The 20,116-nt window shown below is 44.2% G+C and overlaps 1 protein-coding gene across 3 annotated transcripts; it reads right to left on the reverse strand.

Moving 5' to 3' along the window:
• Positions 1–74: 74 nt before the first annotated feature.
• LOC146423277 (mesoderm induction early response protein 1-like) lies at positions 75–19,732 on the reverse strand. Of its 3 annotated transcripts, none has more exons than XM_085044940.1 (6): positions 19,595–19,732; positions 19,376–19,469; positions 8,883–8,907; positions 7,060–7,205; positions 2,707–2,874; positions 77–295 (listed from the first exon to the last, which is right to left on the reverse strand). In XM_085044940.1, exons 4-6 carry the CDS (start codon positions 7,156–7,158, stop codon positions 107–109), a joined length of 456 nt encoding a protein of 151 aa, XP_084901066.1. In that variant the 5' UTR covers positions 7,159–7,205; positions 8,883–8,907; positions 19,376–19,469; positions 19,595–19,732; the 3' UTR covers positions 77–106. The 3 variants fall into 3 exon arrangements, with proteins under 3 accessions (XP_084901065.1, XP_084901066.1, XP_084901067.1); XM_085044941.1 differs by having other exon boundaries at positions 19,376–19,491; positions 19,595–19,678; XM_085044939.1 differs by lacking the exons at positions 19,376–19,469; positions 19,595–19,732 and adding an exon at positions 18,346–18,900 and having other exon boundaries at positions 75–295.
• Positions 19,733–20,116: the final 384 nt, after the last annotated feature.

The following is a 20,116-nucleotide window of genomic DNA, read 5'->3' on the forward strand; positions in this document are numbered from 1 at the left end:
TTTGAGCACAATTCTCATCCAGAGCAGCGGGTATGAAGAGAAAAACCACATTTTAGCCATCAAAACCCATTTCTGGCCCAGAATACTTGGGTGAACTGGGGCTGTGCTAACCAGAGGTCAGTGAAATGGAGATTTCTGGGCTGGGAATGAAATTGGACTTACTTGCATCAAAATATTTACATCGCCGAGGGCGAATGATCTCCTGGGGATCTTGGGAAGCAACAGATGGGGTTGGGTCGTCATTTGATGATTGGGTTTCATCTTCCTGCCCTGAGGAATCCTTTATGGTCTCCTCCTGGCATATGGAAAAAAAATAAACAGCTCAGGTTAGCCCTGCTGGTGATAAATAGTATTTTGGTAATGTTTTTGTTAGGATTATCAATAAATGAACTCCAAATATCTTTTATTTGTGGCCTTTAAATGTAGTGTTTTAATTGTGAACATATTTTGAGGTTATTTTTTGAGCAGATCAATGGAACAGACAGACTGTAAGAAATCAGAATTATGAATCCAAATGAAATCTTAATCTTCGCTTTTTTTAATCCTTGTGGTTTTCATTGAATTTGATTTCACTTTAAGTTTGAGTTTGGTCTTTAAAACCCTTTCTTATGAATTTTCAATAAAGAGGGGAGGGATTGTTTAGATGTAAATCTTCATAAAAATTAATGTATCTTCCATAAAAATTAATGTGAATAGAGTGGTTCAACCCCACGGGAACAGCAGGGTTGGCTCAGCCCATTGAGTCAGGATCAAAAATTAAAATAAATTCCTTTATTAGAAGATAAACCACCCCAACTACGGGAATTACCGCAATCAGAGAAAATGAAAATAATAAATTTTTTTTTAATAATTTTTTTTCAAAGCATGTTGCTTGTATCTTTGCTGTGTTTTCAGTGGCTATTTGTGGCCCTGGAGCATCAGGCCCAGCAGACATCGATGTGCACCTTCCCAGCCACCAGAGCATTGTCACATGTGCAGCTTAAAGCAGATTAAAAATAGAAGGCAGCTAAGTGCAGGGGAGCTAAATGGGCTGTGCAGGGATGAGCACTTGCAGGGAAAGCTTCAATGATTTCTACAATTATTCCACCCCCACAGCTGCAGTTTGTGCCTGCAGCACCTCAGAGCTCTCAACCCCCCAGCCCAGCTGAGCCAGCTCTGGGTCCAGCAGGGAGAGAGAAGTGAGGATACACAGAGTGAGGATGCACAGAGTGAGGATGCACAGAGTGAGGATACACAGAGTGAGGATACACAGAGTGAGGATACACAGAGTGAGGATACACAGAGATACACAGAGTGAGGATACACAGAGTGAGGATACACAGAGTGAGGATACACAGAGTGAGGATACACAGAGTGAGGATGCACAGAGTGAGGATACACAGAGTGAGGATGCACAGAGTGAGGATAGGATACACAGAGTGAGGATGCACAGAGTGAGGACACAAAGAGTGAGGATGCACAGAGTGAGGATAGGATACACAGAGTGAGGATACACAGAGTGAGGATACACAGTGTGACACTTCAGAGCAGCACCAAGCACTGCAAAATCAACATTTGTGTCTTGGTTTGGTTCTGCACAGGGTTATGGAGGTTGGAAAAGCTCTCCCAGGATCATCCAGTCCAGCCTGTGCCCAATCCCCACCTTGTCACCAGCCCAGAGCACTCAGTGTCACATCCAGGCATTCCCTGGACATCCTTCCAAAGCCTGACCACACTTTCCATGAGAATATTTCCCCTAAAGAACTCTTCCTGGAAGGATTCTCCCTGCATCCTTCATGTTACATAAGTTTCTCCCCCTCTGCAGCTTCCTGAACCTTTCCTGATACAATCTAACTGTGGATCTTCCTTTTGAACTATCCAACCCCCACAAATAACTAGCTTCTCCAGCAGCTGGCAAGGGAGCTTGTGAATCCCAGCAACTTCACTTTTGGAATCAGATGTACAATTCCTCATCTCTGGGTTGCATTCTAGGGATTCTAGAGTGGGTGAGGTACCAAAACCTCAGATGGATCTTTGTTAAAGCCAGATTAGGTAATGAAACCTCCATTAATGCCTCAGCTTTTACTGACAATTCCAAGGCGTTTGTATTTTAAAGGAATTCAGGATGCAGCAGTGATGGAGAAGTTACAGGATTCTAAAACCCAAGTAGAAAAGACTCTTCTAAAATCAGAACATTCTTTGAAGAGAACAGAGAACAGGAGTTTTAAGATGTTAAACTCAACACAAAACATTTTGCAAAGACACTTGAAGCATTAGGTAATTCAAGTACAACCAGGCTGGAAAAATACAATTTCAAACACTCAAGCTGGAAAACTTGCAGGATTTGCAACACCCAGAGCCACATTGAATCCAATCCCACACTTGTGCAGTTTCAATAATCAGCTTTTCACCTGGCAATAGGTGTTCAGTTGAATCTAAAAGGTGGCTGCAGGCATTTCAAATGTCCCTGCTGAAGTTCTGAAAGCCAATTCTGAAGGACAATTCCCATCCCTCCTCACATGCTGCTGTATTTAAAGTGCCTCAGGTTGGGATGAGAGAGATGGAATTCAGAGCAATTAAGAGAAATGCAGATGGGTAATTAAGAACAAACCTTATTACTCCAGCAAGCAGCTGACATCAACTCCATTACAAATTAGCTCTGCCGTGACCTGAGCAGCACCAGTATGCAAATAATGAATTTGCATATGCAAATGAGCAACCACTCACCTTGTTTTCCCCACTGCAGCCACTGTTGTCATCGTTATCAACATCATCATCATCTTCTCCTTCCTCTTCCTCCTCCTCCTCCTCTTCCTCCTCCTCCTCCTCCTGCAGTGGCACTGTGCCATCGTAGCCATAGCGGCTCAGCAGCTCCTGGATGGGCATGTCGCTCTCCTGACAAAGATCCAAACAAAAATTGGGATTTGGAACAGGGATAATGCCACAGGAATTGCTCTGCAGCACCACAGCACAGGGGTGATGGTCAGCCACACCAAAAACGGTCATTCCAAAAGGAAGGGATGGTCAAAATTGGAAGTTTGGGGTGCTGAGAAAAATGTGGGGGTATTCTGCAGGATAATTGATTTTCTGAGCTTTTATTTCTTTACAGCAGAGCTCACACACCAATGGGATCTCCAAGGGGGAATAAAGCTCATTAAAAGGGTTTGGTTTAATCACACACCTTCAGTACCCACAGCAAACATATTCCTTATTGGAATATTTATTGGGATTCTCTCCACTGCCCCAAAACAACCTGGAAAATGGTGGTATTTAGTATGAATTTGTGGGAAAAATGGGTAAAATGTGTGTCAACAACAAGTGTTTCACACAGACAGCTGAGATGCAGGGAGGCAGGAATTCTGCAATAACTCCAAGAATTCAGCACAATCAGAACTTGCAACACCTGCCTGGAACATGGAATTAGATTTTTTTAGGGCAAGTTGTGCTCCAGAGCCAATTCCCCAGAGTTGCACAATTTTGGAATACAGAATTCCACCCAAAATGCAGCTCTCAGTGTCCCTGTGCCTCTCCTCTTGCTGGCAGGGAGGGTTTGGATGTGGTGAGGAATCACCTGAAATTCAGGATCACCTGATAGCCAGGGAAGGACAGCAGGAATGCTTATTTCATTTAATTTATTTTATTTTAAATGTTCATTTTAAGCTGGTTGGCTACAAACTCATCCCCAGCTGGAAGCAAATCTGCTAAAATCTTTAAAAATTTGATTTAAAAATACTTAAAAAGCTGGTCCACTCTGAATCTCAGAGACATTTCAAACTGCCAGTTGTCAATTAGTGGTTCCCAAACTCTTATTTTTATTAATAAAAATTACTAATTGCTGGCTCTGCTCATTACTTCCTTTATGACTTTTAACCCTCAGTGTCCAACCTTCAGGAGATTGTTCAGAGCAGAAACTCCCAGGGTTAATTAAAAAATCCTCACTCAAAAAGTCAAATCCTTTATTATTTGGAGGTGTCTGCTTGCTCTACATAGTTTTTTCTCAGTATTTACTGTACATGTTGGCTGATAATCAGTTATTTTTAGTTATTGGCTGACCTTAGACTTCCTATCCTAAGGGCCTGCAGTGATCTAATTTCTGGAAAGATCCCAACAAAAATCCCAATGACAAAAGTGGAGTTAGTTGTGCTTTGTACAAATAGAAGTGCCACAGGGGTTATCAGCACTCACTGGCTGTGCATTATTTTTTTAAATTTAATTTAATTTTATTTTATTCTATTTTACTTTATTTCATTTTATTTTATTTTATTTCAAAGGACTAAGCCATGCTACCACTTATTCCTCTCCTCTCTGGTTAATCTTTCCACCCAGTAATGCAAATAACATGGAATTAAATGTTCTCCCTTTTCCTCTTGACTCCTTGGTCCCCAAAGTGCCATTTTATGGGAAGAACTGTTAGAAGTGGGGAATTAATATTTTACTGACACAGACAACATGAAAGGCCTGTGGTCTTAATTAAAACTGGCAGTAGAGATAGCAGAAATATTTTAATTATCTGAATGGTCTTCAGTATAGTTTGGAAAGGAATATCAGAATTATTTTAATTATTGAAATAATGTTCTCCAGTATATTTGGAAAGGAATATCTTTTCTTGAAGCACTCCTACCCTACAGAGCTGAGAATTTAAAAGAATTTTTCCTGCAGCAGAGCTTAATCCATGAGCAGGACAGACCTCAAACCTCCCAGGAAATGGGAATTTTTATGATATCCAGGAGTGAAACCACCAAGGCTCAAAAATGCTTCTGCAAACCCAACTGCCAGGGCTGAACTGCTCTGAAATCTGAAATAATCCAGGTAAATATTGGGGGAAAACACAGGATGGTAATTATGCTGGCAGCAGTTTTGAGAGTTAAATGGTCTATCACCCATGACCTCAAAAAGATAAAATTATATATATATATATATCATTTATATAAATGATATAAATTGTATTTCTATATATAAAGCTGCTATCCTATATATTTATATATATAAAGCTGAAATTGTATTTCTATGTATAAAACTTCATTCCCAAGCTGGGGAAATCTGAAATAATCCAGGTAAATATTGGGGGAAAACACAGGATAATAATTATCCTGGCAGCAGTTTTGAGAGTTAAATGGTCTATCACCCATGACCTCAAAAAGATAAAATTATATATATATAAATTATATAAATTATATCTATAAAGCCACCACTAGAGGATAGAGGATATGAGGGGATAAACTGAAGAGTTGTAATGTGGTGAGAGAATTAATTACACAAAAGATGAAGGGAAAAAAAGCACATTTTCAACTTAAACCCCCCATGGCAGCCATGGAGCTCCATTCCTCACCTAATCCACATGAAGCACATTTAGATTCACCAACTATTTATTTATATTTATCTTTTCCATTTACTACCAACCTGGAAATTAGCAGGAAAAAAAAAATCATCATTTCCATTGGAAACATAGATGAAGCTCAGTCAATTAATTTCTAGTTATATTGGCAGAATCACTTAAGCTAACTAGGATCTGTACATCAAATATTCATCTGTGAATCATTCATGATCTCTTCTGGAGGCCAACAAGGCCACAGCCAGTCACTAAATCACTCTGCATTTATCAGGAACACACTTGGTAATTTAAGAATATTATTGAGAAATAATTGAAGACAAAACAGAAGTGACAGCAGGACCTGGAATTAGCAGAGAGAAATGATCATTTGCACTGGAAATATTGATTAAATGCACATAATTAATTTAAAGTGCTATTGGCATAATCACTCACGGTAAATAGGGTTTGGACATCATTTTCTCTTTATTTTCCTTTAAAAGAAGATAATCTTATGTGCTTCACTAGATTAGACAGATATTTGTAGCAAAATGCACAAGGAATGTAAGATTAGGAGGTTTTTTTGCTTTTAAATGAAAATCTACAAGCAGTGCTCAGATGCAGTTGGAATACACAAGTTTAGTCAGAAATATTTTCATTTATTGAGTTCGAAAATGCAAATCCTATGTATGCAAAAAGCAACTGAACAAGCACAGCTTTATCCATTATTAATATTTATGTACCATTTCTTCTCCCCAGTTTTTGGTGAATTTATTCAGCCCCTTTATTATTTATGTACTAATGGGTTTAGGGTGACTTTAAAAAAAAATCCAGCTATAAGGGCTCAAACCCTGTGCACATTGTGTGTGAGACAGAGTGATTTTTAAAAAAAAATCCAAATATAAGGGCTCAAACCCTGTGCATGTTTTGTGTGAGGCTGAAAGTGATTTTCAAAAAAATTCCAGATATCAGGGCTCAAACCCTGTGCATATTTAGTGTGAGACTGAGAGTGATTTTTTTTTTAAATTCCAAATACAAGGGCTCAAACCCTGTGCATATTTTGTGTGAGACTGAGAGTGATTTAAAAAAAAAATCCAGCTATAAGGGCTCAAACCCTCTGCATATTTTGTGTGACTGAGAATGATTTTTTAAAAAAATTCCAGATATAAGGGCTCAAACCCTGTGCACATTCTGTGTGAGACTGAAAGTGATTTTTCCAAAAAAATTCCAAATATAAGACCTCAAACCCTGTGCATATTTAGTGTGAGACTCAGAGTGACTTTTTTTAAAATTCCAGCTATAAGGGCTCAAACCCTGTGCACATTGTGTGTGAGACAGAGTGATATTTAAAAAAAAATTCAAATATAAGGGCTCAAACCCTGCATATGTTTTGTGTGAGACTCAGAGTGATTTTCCAAAAAAATCCAAATATAAAGGCTCAAACCCTGTGTACATTTTGTGTGAGACTCAGAGTGATTTTTCCAAAAAAATTCCAGCTATAAGGGCTCAAACCCTGTGCATATTTAGTGTGAGACTCAGAGTGACTTTTTTTAAAATTCCAAATATAAGGGCTCAAACCCTGTGCACATTGTGTGTGAGACTCAGAGTGATTTAAAAAAAAAAAATCCAAATATAAGGGCTCAAACCCTGCATACGTTTTGTGTGAGACTCAGAGTGATTTTCCAAAAAAAATCCAAATATCAGGGCTCAAACCCTGTGCATATTTCATGTGACACTGTGGGTCTGGTTCAGGATGACTTCAGGCCACCTACCCTGTTAAGATCCTCTATTTCAGATCGGAAGTTTGTCTCTCCTTCCATCATTTCCTCCTCCTCTAGTGTCCTCTCATCATCGAAGTCATGCACCAGCATGTCAGCTGATGGGTCAAATTCATGGTCATCAGATGCTGCTGAACCTCCTGGGGGGAAACATTTCCAAAAAAGTTTTTAGTGAGATCACAGCCTGCCAGAGTTGAGGGGATTTTTGGGTTTATTTTGGTGATGTTTGGAAGCAGAATTGGGATCAGAAATTGAAATATTGACCTTTGCTGCTTTGCCTCGTTATTCCTTGGAGGGGGAAGAGATCAGGTCCCTAGTTAAATGTCTGCAAAATTCAATTTGTGATTATTTAACTCTTAAAGAATCACAAACCTGCCTAAATCTGAGGGTAGTTTACTCTGAGGGATAAAATATTTGATTTAGTAAACAATAAATTCTGCAGTGTCTGGAAAATTCAATTCAATTTGTGATCATTTAACTCTTAAATTTGTGATCATTTAACTCTTAAATAATCACAAACCTGCCTAAATCTGAGGGTAGTTTATTCTGAGGGATAAAATATTTTATTTAGTAAACAATAAATTCTGCAATGTCTGGAAAACTCAATTTGTGACCATTTAACTCTTAAATTTGTGATCATTTAACTCTTTAAATAATCACAAACCTGTCCAAATCTGAGGATAGTTTATTCTGAAGGATAAAACATTTTATTTAGTAAACAATAAATTCTGCAAGGTCTGCAAAATTCAATTTGTGATCATTTAACTCTTTAAATAATCACAAACTTGTCCAAATCTGAGCATAGTTTATTCTGAGGGATAAAACATTTTATTTAGTAAACAATATATTCTGCAACGTCTGGAAAATTCAATTTGTGATCATTTAACTCTTTAAATAATCACAAACCTGTCCAAATCGAGTTGTACAGTGAGTAAAAAAACTCATAAAATAAAAACTCCTTTATTCTTTGGCAACTTCCTCATTTACAACTACAAACTAATGACTTTGCCAAAATTAACATGAACCAAGTTTCCCAGTTACGCAGATTTTATTTCTGAGTTCTTTTCCCCCCATCCCCTTTTTTTCCCCAGTTTTTTGGTTCCATTTAGTGACAATGACAAAGCAATGAATGGATGAATGGTTTGGCAGATGTCACTCAGCAATACCTAAATTTAAATCCAAATCCTGCTAATATTTCCCCCTTTTCTCCTCATTTTTAATCCAAACTTGCTCATATTTTTCCCCTTTTCTCCTCATTTTTAATCCCAACTCTGCTCATATTTTCCTTATTTTTAATCCCAAGCTGCTCATATTTTTCTCCTCATTTTTAATCCCAACCTCACTCATATTTTTCCCCTTTTCTCTTCATTTTTAATCCCAACCTTATTCATATTTTCCCCTAATTTTAATCCCAACTCTGCTCATATTTTCCCCTTTTCTCCTCATCTTTAATCCAAATTCTGCTCATATTTTCCCCCTTTTCTCCTCATTTTTAATCCCAACTCTGCTCATATTTTTCTCTTCATTTTTAATCCCAACTCTGCTCATAATTTTTCCCTTTTCTCCTCATTTTAACCCCAAATTTGGTCATATTTCCCCCTTTTTTCCTTGGACAATTTAAATTCCATTTTCCAAACCCACACTGAGGGTGTGACAGGGAGGGGTGACTCGAAGGTTTAATTATGTAGCAATTAATTTTTTTCTCTGAAAGAAAGAAGACCTCAAAAGGCAACAACAATCCAGCTAAAGGAACTCCTGGAAAGCTTTTCCACTAATAGGATGCCAAAAAACCCTTGGAAATTATTAAAAATATTTACCTGGGCTTGAAGACTCAACAGAAGGCTAAAAAAAAAAGAAAAGAAATTATTTTTACTATGTTGAACCTGTACAAATTCAATTATTCAGCTGATATGAAGGAACTCACTGCAAAAAAAAATCTATTTAAAGAATATTTAAATTTATAAATAAAGCACCAAAGTAAGTAAGACTTTAACTTTAGCTGTGATCTAACTCCAGGTATAAATCTCCCTTTTCACAAGCCAGGGATATTCCAGATTCCATTGTTAGTGAGGAAGTTTAAGATAAATTTTTCTTCCCACTTGGAGCTGAACACAAATTTCCTGTTCTACTTCAATTCAGGGAGACACTTTTCAAAGGAAATCCCAAATCATACTAAGAATTCCTCACAGAATGAAAGAAAAAACAATTTAATCCTAATCTCCAACCCAGTTGTGAGGTAAAAAACCAAAAAACACCAACAGAAAATATTATTTTTGAGATACAGAATGAAAATGATCCATGTCACAGAGCCCCTCTTGGCCCCAAAGTTTGGTAACCTGATATTTACAACCTCAACAAACAAATTCTTTCACAAAATGCTGCTTTCCCTTGCTTATCCCTTTGCCAATCTTTAGCCTCCTGGGGGGAAATTTGCATGTCAGACATTCAAAGTTCATTTGTTTTGATAATTCAAGCAAATATTTCAACTCTTTTCAGGTACAGAGTCATGAAGGGGTTTTTTTTCCAAGTCAGGAAAACTGACTTTTCCCTGGGATGTTCCAGTCCTTGTCACCTCCTGCAAATTCATATTGTTTGGTACCATGGATGTTGTTATAATAATTAATATACAATGTTGTCCTCATGGAAAACCCTGTGCTGCTATTCCAAGATTTTCTAAAGGATTTTCCTCCTCCTTGTCTCCTCAACTCAGCCTAGTGATGCAGTGAAGCAAAAATCTACAACTGAAAAACTTCTGCGTAATTTGAAGTTCTTTGATCTCAAAAGGGAGAAGAAAGAGAGAAGTGAGAGCAGAGAGACCTTCCTAGGGAAAAAGTTCACTTACATGCCTGCCTCCATTTCATGGGAGGCAAATGAACTTAAAATGAATTTAAAATATGTCCAAAATAAGGAAAATACAGAAGATATACAGTGGGAAGCCATTCCCTGTGTCCTGTCCCTCCGTCCCTTGTCCCCTGTCCCTCTCCAGCTCTCCTGAGTCCCTTCAGGGCTCTAAGGTGTCCCCAGAGAAGTTCCCATGAAGTGGGTCAGGACTACAAACAGTTTTGCAGATTGTTGCACAACAGCAGGGGAAGTTGTGTTAATCACTAGGCCCAAAAAAAGGTCTTTATTTGCAAAGATTATCTTAACAAATTCCAGAGTCCAGTATTGCTGAGCTGGAGTGGAATATCAGGATCAGCCAGCAAGGACTCATCTCTATTTGGTGTTTTCTTTGCCTGATCAACCTGGGTAATAAATAGTATGTAATACACGATTATTAATGCAAATTAATAAAGTCTTAATGTGTTTATTGCAGCAATCACAGGTGGGAAATTAAAACAATTCAATCTTCCTACTAAAAAAGCTATGGTGAAGCTCCAGTTTTCTTCATGGAAAAAGCTGTGATCCGTTGGCACAGCTGCCCAGGAGAAGGTTGGAATCACCATCCCTGCAAGTGTTCAAAAGCAGCTGGATGGGGATTTGTCCCCAAAACTACTTGGGGACATAGTGGTGACCATGGAGGTGGCTGATGGTTGGACTCCACAATATAAAGTCTTTTCCAACCTTAATTCCATGATGAAATAATTCCAGAAACAACTCTGCCCTCCCAGGAGCAGAGCTGGATTTAAACACCTGGAAAGCCCTGAGGATAGTTTATTCTGAGGGATAAAATATTTTACTTAGTAAACAATAAATTCTCCAAATGCCATTTTAAAACTCCTCTTTCTGCCCAGCCATTGAAATGTGTCATTATTGGGAGCCTCTTACACAAATTAACATTCCTGCTGCCAAAAAACCTCTTTCCGAGATGCTCCCTGCCTCCCTGGATAATTTTTGATGTAACAGAGGAGTTTTGGGGGGTATCAGTTGGGAAGCAGTTTATGGATTTATATAGCAATAAATATTATAATAATATTACAATAATATTATAATAATACTATAATAATACTACAATAATATAGTAATAATAATAATAAATGAATAATTGTAGAGATTTATAAATCAGTAGTGTTAACCTTGGCTCTGCAGTGGTATCCATTGGGAATTCTGGCTGCTCCATGCATGGAGCAAGGAGCTGATTCACCTCAGCCCAAGCTGGGAAGGGAAGTTTTGGGGAAAAGCCTCAAGTCAGAAGGAAGAACAACACCTAAAGCAGGGCTACCAGGAGCTCAGGGAGCCAGGACTCCAAACCCCAATCCCAAAAGCACAGCTTTGCTTCCAGCCTACAGGAAAGCAGCTCTGGCTCTCTGCTCCTTCCTCCCAAGCCGTGCTGACCACATCTGCCTTGCCTGTGGATTCTCCTGCCTGCAGCTCACGGCTCTCCAGCCTGCGAGGAGCTGCCAATCATTTGCTGCTTCTATTTCCAGCTCGGAGCAGTGTCACGTTACAGCTCATCTTTATTAATGGCCAGCTGCTGCCCAAAGCAGGGCTGACCTCCTGCCACTGCTGCATGTGGCTGTGCCACCTGTGCCAGGCCCTGCTCTGGCTGTGCTGCCTCAGCTCCTGAGGAGACACCACTTTTCCAGCCTCTCCCTGAGCCAAAGGACTTCATCCTGGGTTTCTGAGAGTGCCAGATGTGCTGCAAACACTCCTGAGCACGTGGAAAACCTTTCAGTGCCAGGCTGGCAGCACAGAGGGTGAAGGAGCATCCTCTGGTTGAGATGTTGCAAGACAACCCCTGGTCAGCCAGTGCCACTCTGTGCCTCCAAGTGGCTCTGGCCAGGCTGCAGCACATGGCTTGGAGAGCATTGAATTACCACCATGTCCTGGCACTGGGTAAAGATCATATTGCTGTGTTGGCTGGGCAGATCCCAATTCCTGAGGATGGCACGGCCATGGAACAGGAATTCCTGGGAAAAGGCTGCTCCTGTTCTCCAGTGGCTTTCCATTTTCTGCTCAGCCATTCCCAGCGAAGCACAAAGCACGATTTTGCCTCAAGGGCACTCGTGGGAACAAAGAGCTGCTACCTATCAAAGGAGAATGGGATCCAAGGCCCAGGAGAGAAAAAATAGGGAATGCTGACAATATACAGGCAATACACACTGCAATTGTTCTGTGAAGTGCACCAGCAGCAAAGGTAACAGTGAGCAGTCTGCTGTGAGTTCAACAGAATGAAAAATTCTCCATGAACTCCTAACTCATGGACAAGGAGGGAAACTCCAGTGCCCAAGGATTCCTGCTGCATGGAAACACCAAGGAACACATCTGGGAATGCTCAGGATGAGCAACACGAAGGAAACAGCAGCTCTGAGGGGTGAAGAAAACAAACCTTGTGTAAAGAGAAAGAACCACAAACCATCAGCACTGCAGGAATGTCACTGTTTTATTCCACGGGTATTTTTAGGAGTCTCAGGAAAGACTGGCCTTTCCCAAGGTTGGAGACATTTGCAGCAACAAGCAGCCAAGAGATCCCATCCAGTGCATTCCCCAGGGTATGGATTTGGGATGGATGGACTGAAGTTGGCCAGTCTCCTTCAGACACCTGTGACTGCCAAGAGGTGAATGCAGCAGAGATGTGTCAGACACGCAAACATGGACAGTGTTCCCCTAAAACTACTCCCTGGACTTTGGGATCTCTCTTAGCCCACCATTTGGGATGGAAGAGAAATGATACCCCTGAACTGACATAATAGCAGCTTATTGAAAGCAAGCAGCCTTCAGGAGGCAGCAGCTCTGCACAGTTGATTCCAGAGGTAGCAGCTCTGCACAGTTGATTCCAGGCAATTCCCAGAGCTGCAGGCTGGCAGGAGATGGTCAGGTCTTATTCCAACTCTTCAGAGCTGCTGGCAATGGAATGGGATACTCCAAAGTGGGAAATCTGTGGAAGGAATGCACTGAGCTTTTGCTTTCCCCAGAAAATCACCTGAACTCAAGGGACAGGACACTACAGTTTCACTTCTACCCACAGAGCTGTTGTTTCTGCTAACACCTTTCACACTGTTTAACATAACTGATTAATAATGAAACATCTTGAAATTTGCAGAATAATCTCTACAAAATAAATACCCTCCTGTTTAAATGGACTCAGTTATCTTGAATAGCTCTTGAAGTGTTACATAAAACAGTGAAAAACTAGAATTAAATTCTGTTTATATTGAAAATGATACGCCTGACAAACCCATCAATTTGCTCAGGTCTTTTGAACTCTGCAACAGGAAAATATCCCGAAGTTAATAAACTCTCCTGTGAGCTGGGCCTGGAGGAAAGAATGGGTTAAAATGAGGAAGAACATCCTTTATTCCAGAGAGAATATCCCTTTCCATAACAGAAAGGCTACAGTCCCAGCTGGCCCCTCTCTGTGTGTCGTGTTACAAATTAACTTGTGTTCAAAAAATAACAATAAAAAACCCACCACACTCTTATCTTGGGAAGAAAACAGCGTATTGAAGCAAGGAAAAAACATTTCTAGTCCTGTTTTACAGTTCTACACGTGAATGTTTGTACAGCCTGAACTGCACTGACATCCCTGAAATGGAAGCCTTTAAATCCAAGGATTTTTGCTTTTTTATAATCTAAAATATCGTGCTAAGAACACCAGGATTCTATGGAGGGATCAATCCTGCCGTAGAATTCAGAAGAAATCAGCCCCAGTCAGATGGCAGGCACCACAAGGAAACATTCTTACGGACAATTTGTGACGTGAACGGATTAGGAGGGAAATATTAATACAGCCTGGGGCTTCTGGCCAGGAAAAGGCTCAGAAAGAACCAACTTTACAATTCCAGTGGCTGCTGAAATCCCTCTGCTGCTTCAGGAAGGACTCAAAGTCCTGAGCTGGAAACCCACAGACATCAATATTTGATCAGAGGCAATAAATATCCACCAAACTCTTCTGTGATGACCAAATAACCCAAGGGCTACCCTCTTTTTGAGGATCAGAAATGCAGAGTGCCATTAACCACCCACTTTGGGGCTTCTTCCCTCACCAAGGAAGGGAAAAACACAGAATTCCCAGCTCTCCATTAAGGTTATCTGATACCTCAGTGGAGTATTGTGCAAACACTGCTCCAAATGGCACAAAAAAGACAATTAGGTACAGCTAAGATCAAACCAGGAAAAATATGATTGATTGGTGTCAATTCCTGATTTTTATCATGAATTAGATTGGTAGGAAACCTGGATTTAAACTATTTTGACCTTGTTCTGTATCCAGGAGCTACTCAAAAAACTCTGACTATTCAAACACCTCAATTTGCAAACACATCAGGGACTGTGTGAACTTTACTGCTGCTTCCTACTACACCTTAGCTCAATAAAAACACTAAGAATGTAAAAAGGGTACTAAGAATTGTTATCAGATCATGTATTTCTTCAGCATTCTATCCTGAAGCTGTTTCAAAATGGAAATCAGAAAGTAATTTTCAAAATATGAAAACAGAATTCAGTTGCAAAGTTTAAAATTCTTCAGCTGAAAGAAGCAGAACATTGAGGAAAAGGGAATTTTTTTCCAGATAATAGGAATTTAAGATGACTTCTTAAAGCACACAACGTTAATAAACTGATTTTTTGGTGGAAAACAACTAAACTGTCAGAAACTCAAACAACACTAAAGCACACTCAAATAAATTAGGTTGAGGTGTTTAATTGTCCAGTGACACCACAAGAGAACTTGTCCTCCTCCAAGACTTCTCCTGCTTCTCCCATACTTTCCCAACACCCTAAAATGCCAATCCAGATTTTTAACCCCCTCAGAAATTCACTCTGCAGAAGCAAAAATTTAAGTTCTTATTCCAGCAGGTCAGAAAACCGAGTAACCTCAGAGATGGTGAGAAACACAAGGAGCTGCTTAGCTGCCTGCTGGAGATTTGGGAGAAGCAGGAGTTCTGTTCCAGCATCAGCCAAGGGAAATGGAATCCTTTAGGCTGGAAAACATCTCCAACACCATCAAGGCCAACCATCCCCAGCACTGCCAAGGCCACCACTGATTGCTGTCCCCAAGTGCCACATCCACAGGGATTTGAAATCCCTCCAGGGATGGGGATTCACCCTGCCAGGGATGCACAGCCCTTTCCAGGAAGGAATTTCCCCAATATCCCACCTGAGCCTCCCATGGCACAACCTGAAGTCGTTCCCTCTCCTCCTGTCCCTGTCCCCTGGAGCACAGCCTGACATCCCAGCTGTCCCCTCCTGGCAGCAGTTGTACAGAACCAGGTTCCCTGAGCCTCCTGATGCCCAGGACTGCTCCCACACCATCCCCAATCCAGCTCCAGGCCCTGCAGGAGCTTTCCACCAACTGAGACAACTTCCTTGCCCTGCAGGAAGCTTTGAGGTTCTCAGCAGAAATGGATCAACTCAGGGACATCCACAGAAAAGCAGCAGGGGGCTTATTCCCTCACCAAGGAAGGGAAATATTAATACAGCCTGGGGTTTCTGGCCAGGAAAAGGCTCAAAAAGAAACAACTTTACAATTGCAGTGTCTGCAGCAGGAGGAGCAGGATCTGCCCTCTCAGGAACTGTCTGAGCACCTCAACTCACCATTAAACCAGCTTGCAGTTAATTCCAAGCTATGCCAACCAAAAATCAGAGATATTTTGTCCCCAGTGCTCCCACCTCACCTCTGACCACACATGATCACCCTCTTCCCACGGAGCAGCCCTGGTGCTCCTCCTAATTCACTGAAGGGTAACAAAAACCCCAAACTCTCATCTTTTTCCCCTTAGTTTTCCATGCTCAGGATCATGGCAAGTGCCTGTAGCAACCTGACTGGTGCATCCCTTCCTGGAACAAAAGGAGCAGCAGGAATTGGGCACTTCTGGAAATTACAGCAGCCACTGAGCTGCCTCTGATTCAACACAAAAGTCTGACCCCAGCTCTTCCAGTTTTGGGAGCAGAAGATCTCATTCTCTCACATTTCACTCCAACATTATAAAGGCTGAATAAACAAAAAAACATTCTCTTTCAGCTGCTAATCAAGCTTTTCAGGCCCAATCTTTTCTTCTCAGGAGGCATTAAAATACTTATTTTGGAGAAAATCTGTGTGTATCAGCATTCCCTCCACCAAAACCACCCGGTAAGCAGCTTAATGCAGGATATTGTAACAGTCACAAAGCTTCAGCTGATCTTAAGTGAGAGATATTTTCTTTCCAGTTTATGCCTGGAACAAACTTCTGACACGCTGGAATATGAGGAATCATGTAAAAGTAAAAAGAACCCTAACACAAGTTATTAATCTCAAATTTAATATATATTCATAATCCTTTTTTTCTCTTTGTCTGCCCTGCATTCAAATCGCTTTTGCAAAAGTGAAGCAGCACTTTTGGTGAATTTAGTTTCACTTTCTGGCTTCCCTCACTGACTCCCCAGGCTCAGCCCTGCTCTCTGAAGAGCCTTCCTGTCCAACTCAACAAGTTTCAGAGTTCTATTGGGCTTTGAGGTTTGTGTCTGCAGCTGATTCTCTACAACACCACATTTTAGGATCGTTGCTGAGTGAAGGATGAGCTCCTGGGCATTCCTGCACAACAGTCAGCTCAGGATTTTCCACTGGGAGGGAAGAATGGGAGGAGAGCAAGAGGGACAACATCAGTCCTACATCCTGGAGCCTTCCCAGCCATATTTTCAACATCTGGAGTTCCTCCAGGCAGGTGGCTGACACCAGAGCTATGAGGAAAAGCTGTGCTAAGGAGAATTCCCACTCTGTTCTCCACATATTTCCTAAATTCCTAGAATGCTGGAATGATCTGGGCTGGAAGGAACCTTAAAGACCATCCAGTTCCAACTCACTGCCATGGGCAGGGAGACAAACCGAGCTGGGAACTGTATCCAGGACATTGCTCCTGGTAAAATCCCAGTAACACTTTTTAAAAAACTGGTATTGTTTCTCCACGCAGATGCAACAGTTGCCTGCACAGCTCCACGGCTGGGAATGAACTCAGGTGCTGCTGCTCCTCCTGAACTCATCCCCAGGTGGATCAAATGCTCCTCCTGCCCTTCACCTCAACCAGAGGGGCCAAAACAAAGAATTCACCTTCAGAAAGCCAAGAGGAAAACCCTGCTCCTTCCTCAGTGCAATATCGAGATGGATACATAACAAAGGCCTGACCCACTGGAACAACATCCCAGAATTTCGGGAAAAGCCAGAGGTGGCCAGAGGGATTTCAGTGCCCTGGGCAGCACAGCCCCCAGCCCTCGGTGCTGTCACTGCAGTGACGTCAGGGCGAGGATGTGACACCGAGTAGGAAGTTACTCACTGCTCAGCCCCACAGCATCGGGAGCCCGCGGAATATTGGGGTTTATCACACCATATTGGGGTTAATTAATTCACAAAGAAATCAACAAAATTTACAAAAAATCCAGCCAAAGAGCCCAATGCTCTCATGCCCAGAGCACACACCACAAAGTCTCTCCAACTTTACAGATGAAAGGAGTTTAATATCCACGTTTTTTGGAATCAGGGATCAGAGCTGTGATTCCCTCTCGAGATACAAAACCACACAGACAGGTTCTTGTAACTTCTAACATTAGCTCAGGACGTGTTGTCCCAACAACAGGAAGACTGCTCCATTAAAGTTTCGGTTTGGGAGGAAAAGATGAAATAATTTAAGGAAAAATCCCTATATATTCAGGGATTTCAAGGGAAGAAAACTCATCTGTAAAATATTCTAATCCTGACACTTCCAACTCGCTCTGGAAGCAATACCTGTCCCACAAATTTTACTTTTCCAACACACACTTTTCAAATTTGCATTTCTAACCCATTTGTCGACCCTGTTGGAGCAGCAAATTGCCTGGAGGTTGGGCTCTGGGGATAATTCGAGGAAAACTTCATGGAAGAGCCATTCATCAGTCCTAATTCCCCTCCTAAAAGGGGAAGAGCTGATCCCATTGGGATGGGCAAATCCACCCCCAACAACCCAACACCGCGATAAAGAGGCTTTTTAAAAATTTCCCTATTATTTCCCCATCATTATCGTATTATACCCCCATGATATTCCACACCCTAACTCCCATTATCCCCAACCAAACCCCCACTCCCCGCAAATCCTGGGAAAAGCTCTCCCTCCCCGGACAGCGCGCTACCTTTCCACCAATTCCGCTTTGTCTTAACGACTACAAAAAGCGATTTAAAGGCAATAAAGCGATGTTTTAGCCGAGGTGGTCCTGCCCAAGCCGGGAGGCGCCGCGCTCGGTGCCGCCCGCTCCCCTCAGGGCGCTCAGGGCTCCGGCCGGGGCTGAAGGCCCGTGAGGGGAGCGGGCGGCACCGCCGGTGCTCGCGGGCCTCCGGTAACCCCAACTAACTTGCGGCGCCGCGCAACAAGTTCCCGGGCAGGCCGCCGCCGCGCTCACCTCAGCCATGGTCGCTGGTGCCGCCGGGCAGGGCTCACATCGCCGGGAAGCGCCGCCGGGTCCCGCTGGGAGCGGCGGGGACGGGACCGGGAGCGGCGGCGGCGGGAGGGGCGGGGCCGCGTTACGCACGACGTCACCGCGCACCGCGGGAAGCGGGCAGGCTGCGCGCCGAGCCTGTCAGTCAGGGCAGGCCACGCCCAGAGCGCCCGTCAGTCAACGGGAGGCCACGCCCCCTCACATGTCAGAGCGCTGGCCAACCTGTCAGTCAGGGCGGAGGCCACGCCCCTTGCGCGTCAATCAGCGCCCAGGCCACGCCCCATCGGTGGTCACTTAGGGTACTGGCCCTGCTCTCGCCTGTCACTCAGTGCACAGGCAGAGTCCCCTTGTCACTCAGAGAGCAGACCCCGTCTGTCACTCAAGGCCTAAGCACCACCCACTCATACGTCAATCAAACAGACCACGCCCAATCGCATGCCACTCTCTCGGAAGGCCACGCCCATTACCTGCCATTCACGGAACAGGCCACGCCCCACCGCCTGTCACTCAGGGTCTCAGCCACACCCCTTTCCGAGTCACTCAGCGCACAGGCCACGCCCCCTCGCTGTCACTGAGGGCACAGGCTCCGCCCGTCACCCAGCCTCGGCCCCGCCCCTTTACGGGCCGCTCAGCGCACAGGCCACACCCCCCGCCTGTCACTCAAGGCGCAAGGCCACGCCCCACCCCACTGAAGCGCGGCCGCCGCGGCCCCGCATGCCCTAATATGTCATTCGGCACAAGCCACGCCCCTCACGTGTCACTCAAACACAGGCCACGCCCCCACATGGCAATCAGGCAGAAGCCACGCCCCTTTAGCTGTCACTCACGCCCAGGCCCCGCCCCGCGCTGAGCCTCCCGCTCTCCGCAGCCCTTCACGGTCCCCGCGCTCCCCTCCGGCCCGCCCGCCGCCAGCACCGGCCGTACAGCACAGCACAGCACCGCCCCGCGCCGCTCCCGCTCCATCCCTCCCGCCCGCCGCGGCCGCCGTACTCACGCGGGGAGCCGCAGAGGCGCGGGGGGTGTCTCATCGGCCGTGAGGCGAACGGGGAGTCCTCGGGGAACGGGGGGCTCCTGCCGGGCGGGAGGCTCTTTGGCGGCACAATAACAACTCTAGGTTAAACACAAAACCCGACAAACCACCCCAAATGAGCAGCAGAAAGACCCAAAAGCAGCGGTAATTCACCGTGCGCTCGCTGCAGCCCCGGTGCCTCACCTGCCGGCTCAGCGCTGTCCCCGGGCCGGCTCGGGGCAGCGCCCGCAGCGCCCGTCGGGCATCGCGGCTGCTGTCACAGCGAGGACACCGCGTCCCTGGGCCGTGCCAAGCGCCTCGGCCGCTCCCTGCAGAGCCGCGCGCCTCACGCACGCCCGGCGCCTCCGCCGAGCAGCCGCATCCCAACCCTCACACGCTCCCCGCGGGCGGCGCCGAAAGGACCCGCGGGCGCGACTTTGCTGACTCAGGGGTGAGAGCCCGAGCGAGGCGCTGCAGCCCCGCGGGGACGAGGAGCGGGCGGCGGGGCGGTGTCGCGGCGGGCGCTGGCTCGGTGACACGGGGCGGGGGCGGGACCCGAACCGGGGCCGGGGGAGGCCCGGGGCTGCGGCCGCCAGCACTGCGCGGCCCGCGCGCCGCGCACCCACCAATCGGCGGGGCCGTTGCTGGTGGCCAATCCCCGTGCTATATCTTGGGCAGCGTTGTCATGGTGACGAGGGACGCCATGCCGCGGCCTGTGCCGTGAGT

This window comes from Lichenostomus cassidix, unplaced genomic scaffold, assembly GCF_008360975.1.
Source record: "Lichenostomus cassidix isolate B80296 unplaced genomic scaffold, HeHo_3.0 HiC_scaffold_512, whole genome shotgun sequence".
Taxonomy (NCBI): domain Eukaryota; kingdom Metazoa; phylum Chordata; class Aves; order Passeriformes; family Meliphagidae; genus Lichenostomus; species Lichenostomus cassidix.

Excerpts from the sequence above, each read along its gene's own strand:
- LOC146423277 (XM_085044939.1), bottom strand. Across the intron at positions 7,206-8,882 it reads TGTTGAGTCTTCAAGCCCAG|GAGGTTCAGCAGCATCTGAT; the intron begins GTAAATATTTTT and ends GTTTCCCCCCAG. Across the intron at positions 296-2,706 it reads GCTGCAGTGGGGAAAACAAG|GAGGAGACCATAAAGGATTC; the intron begins GTGAGTGGTTGC and ends TCCATATGCCAG.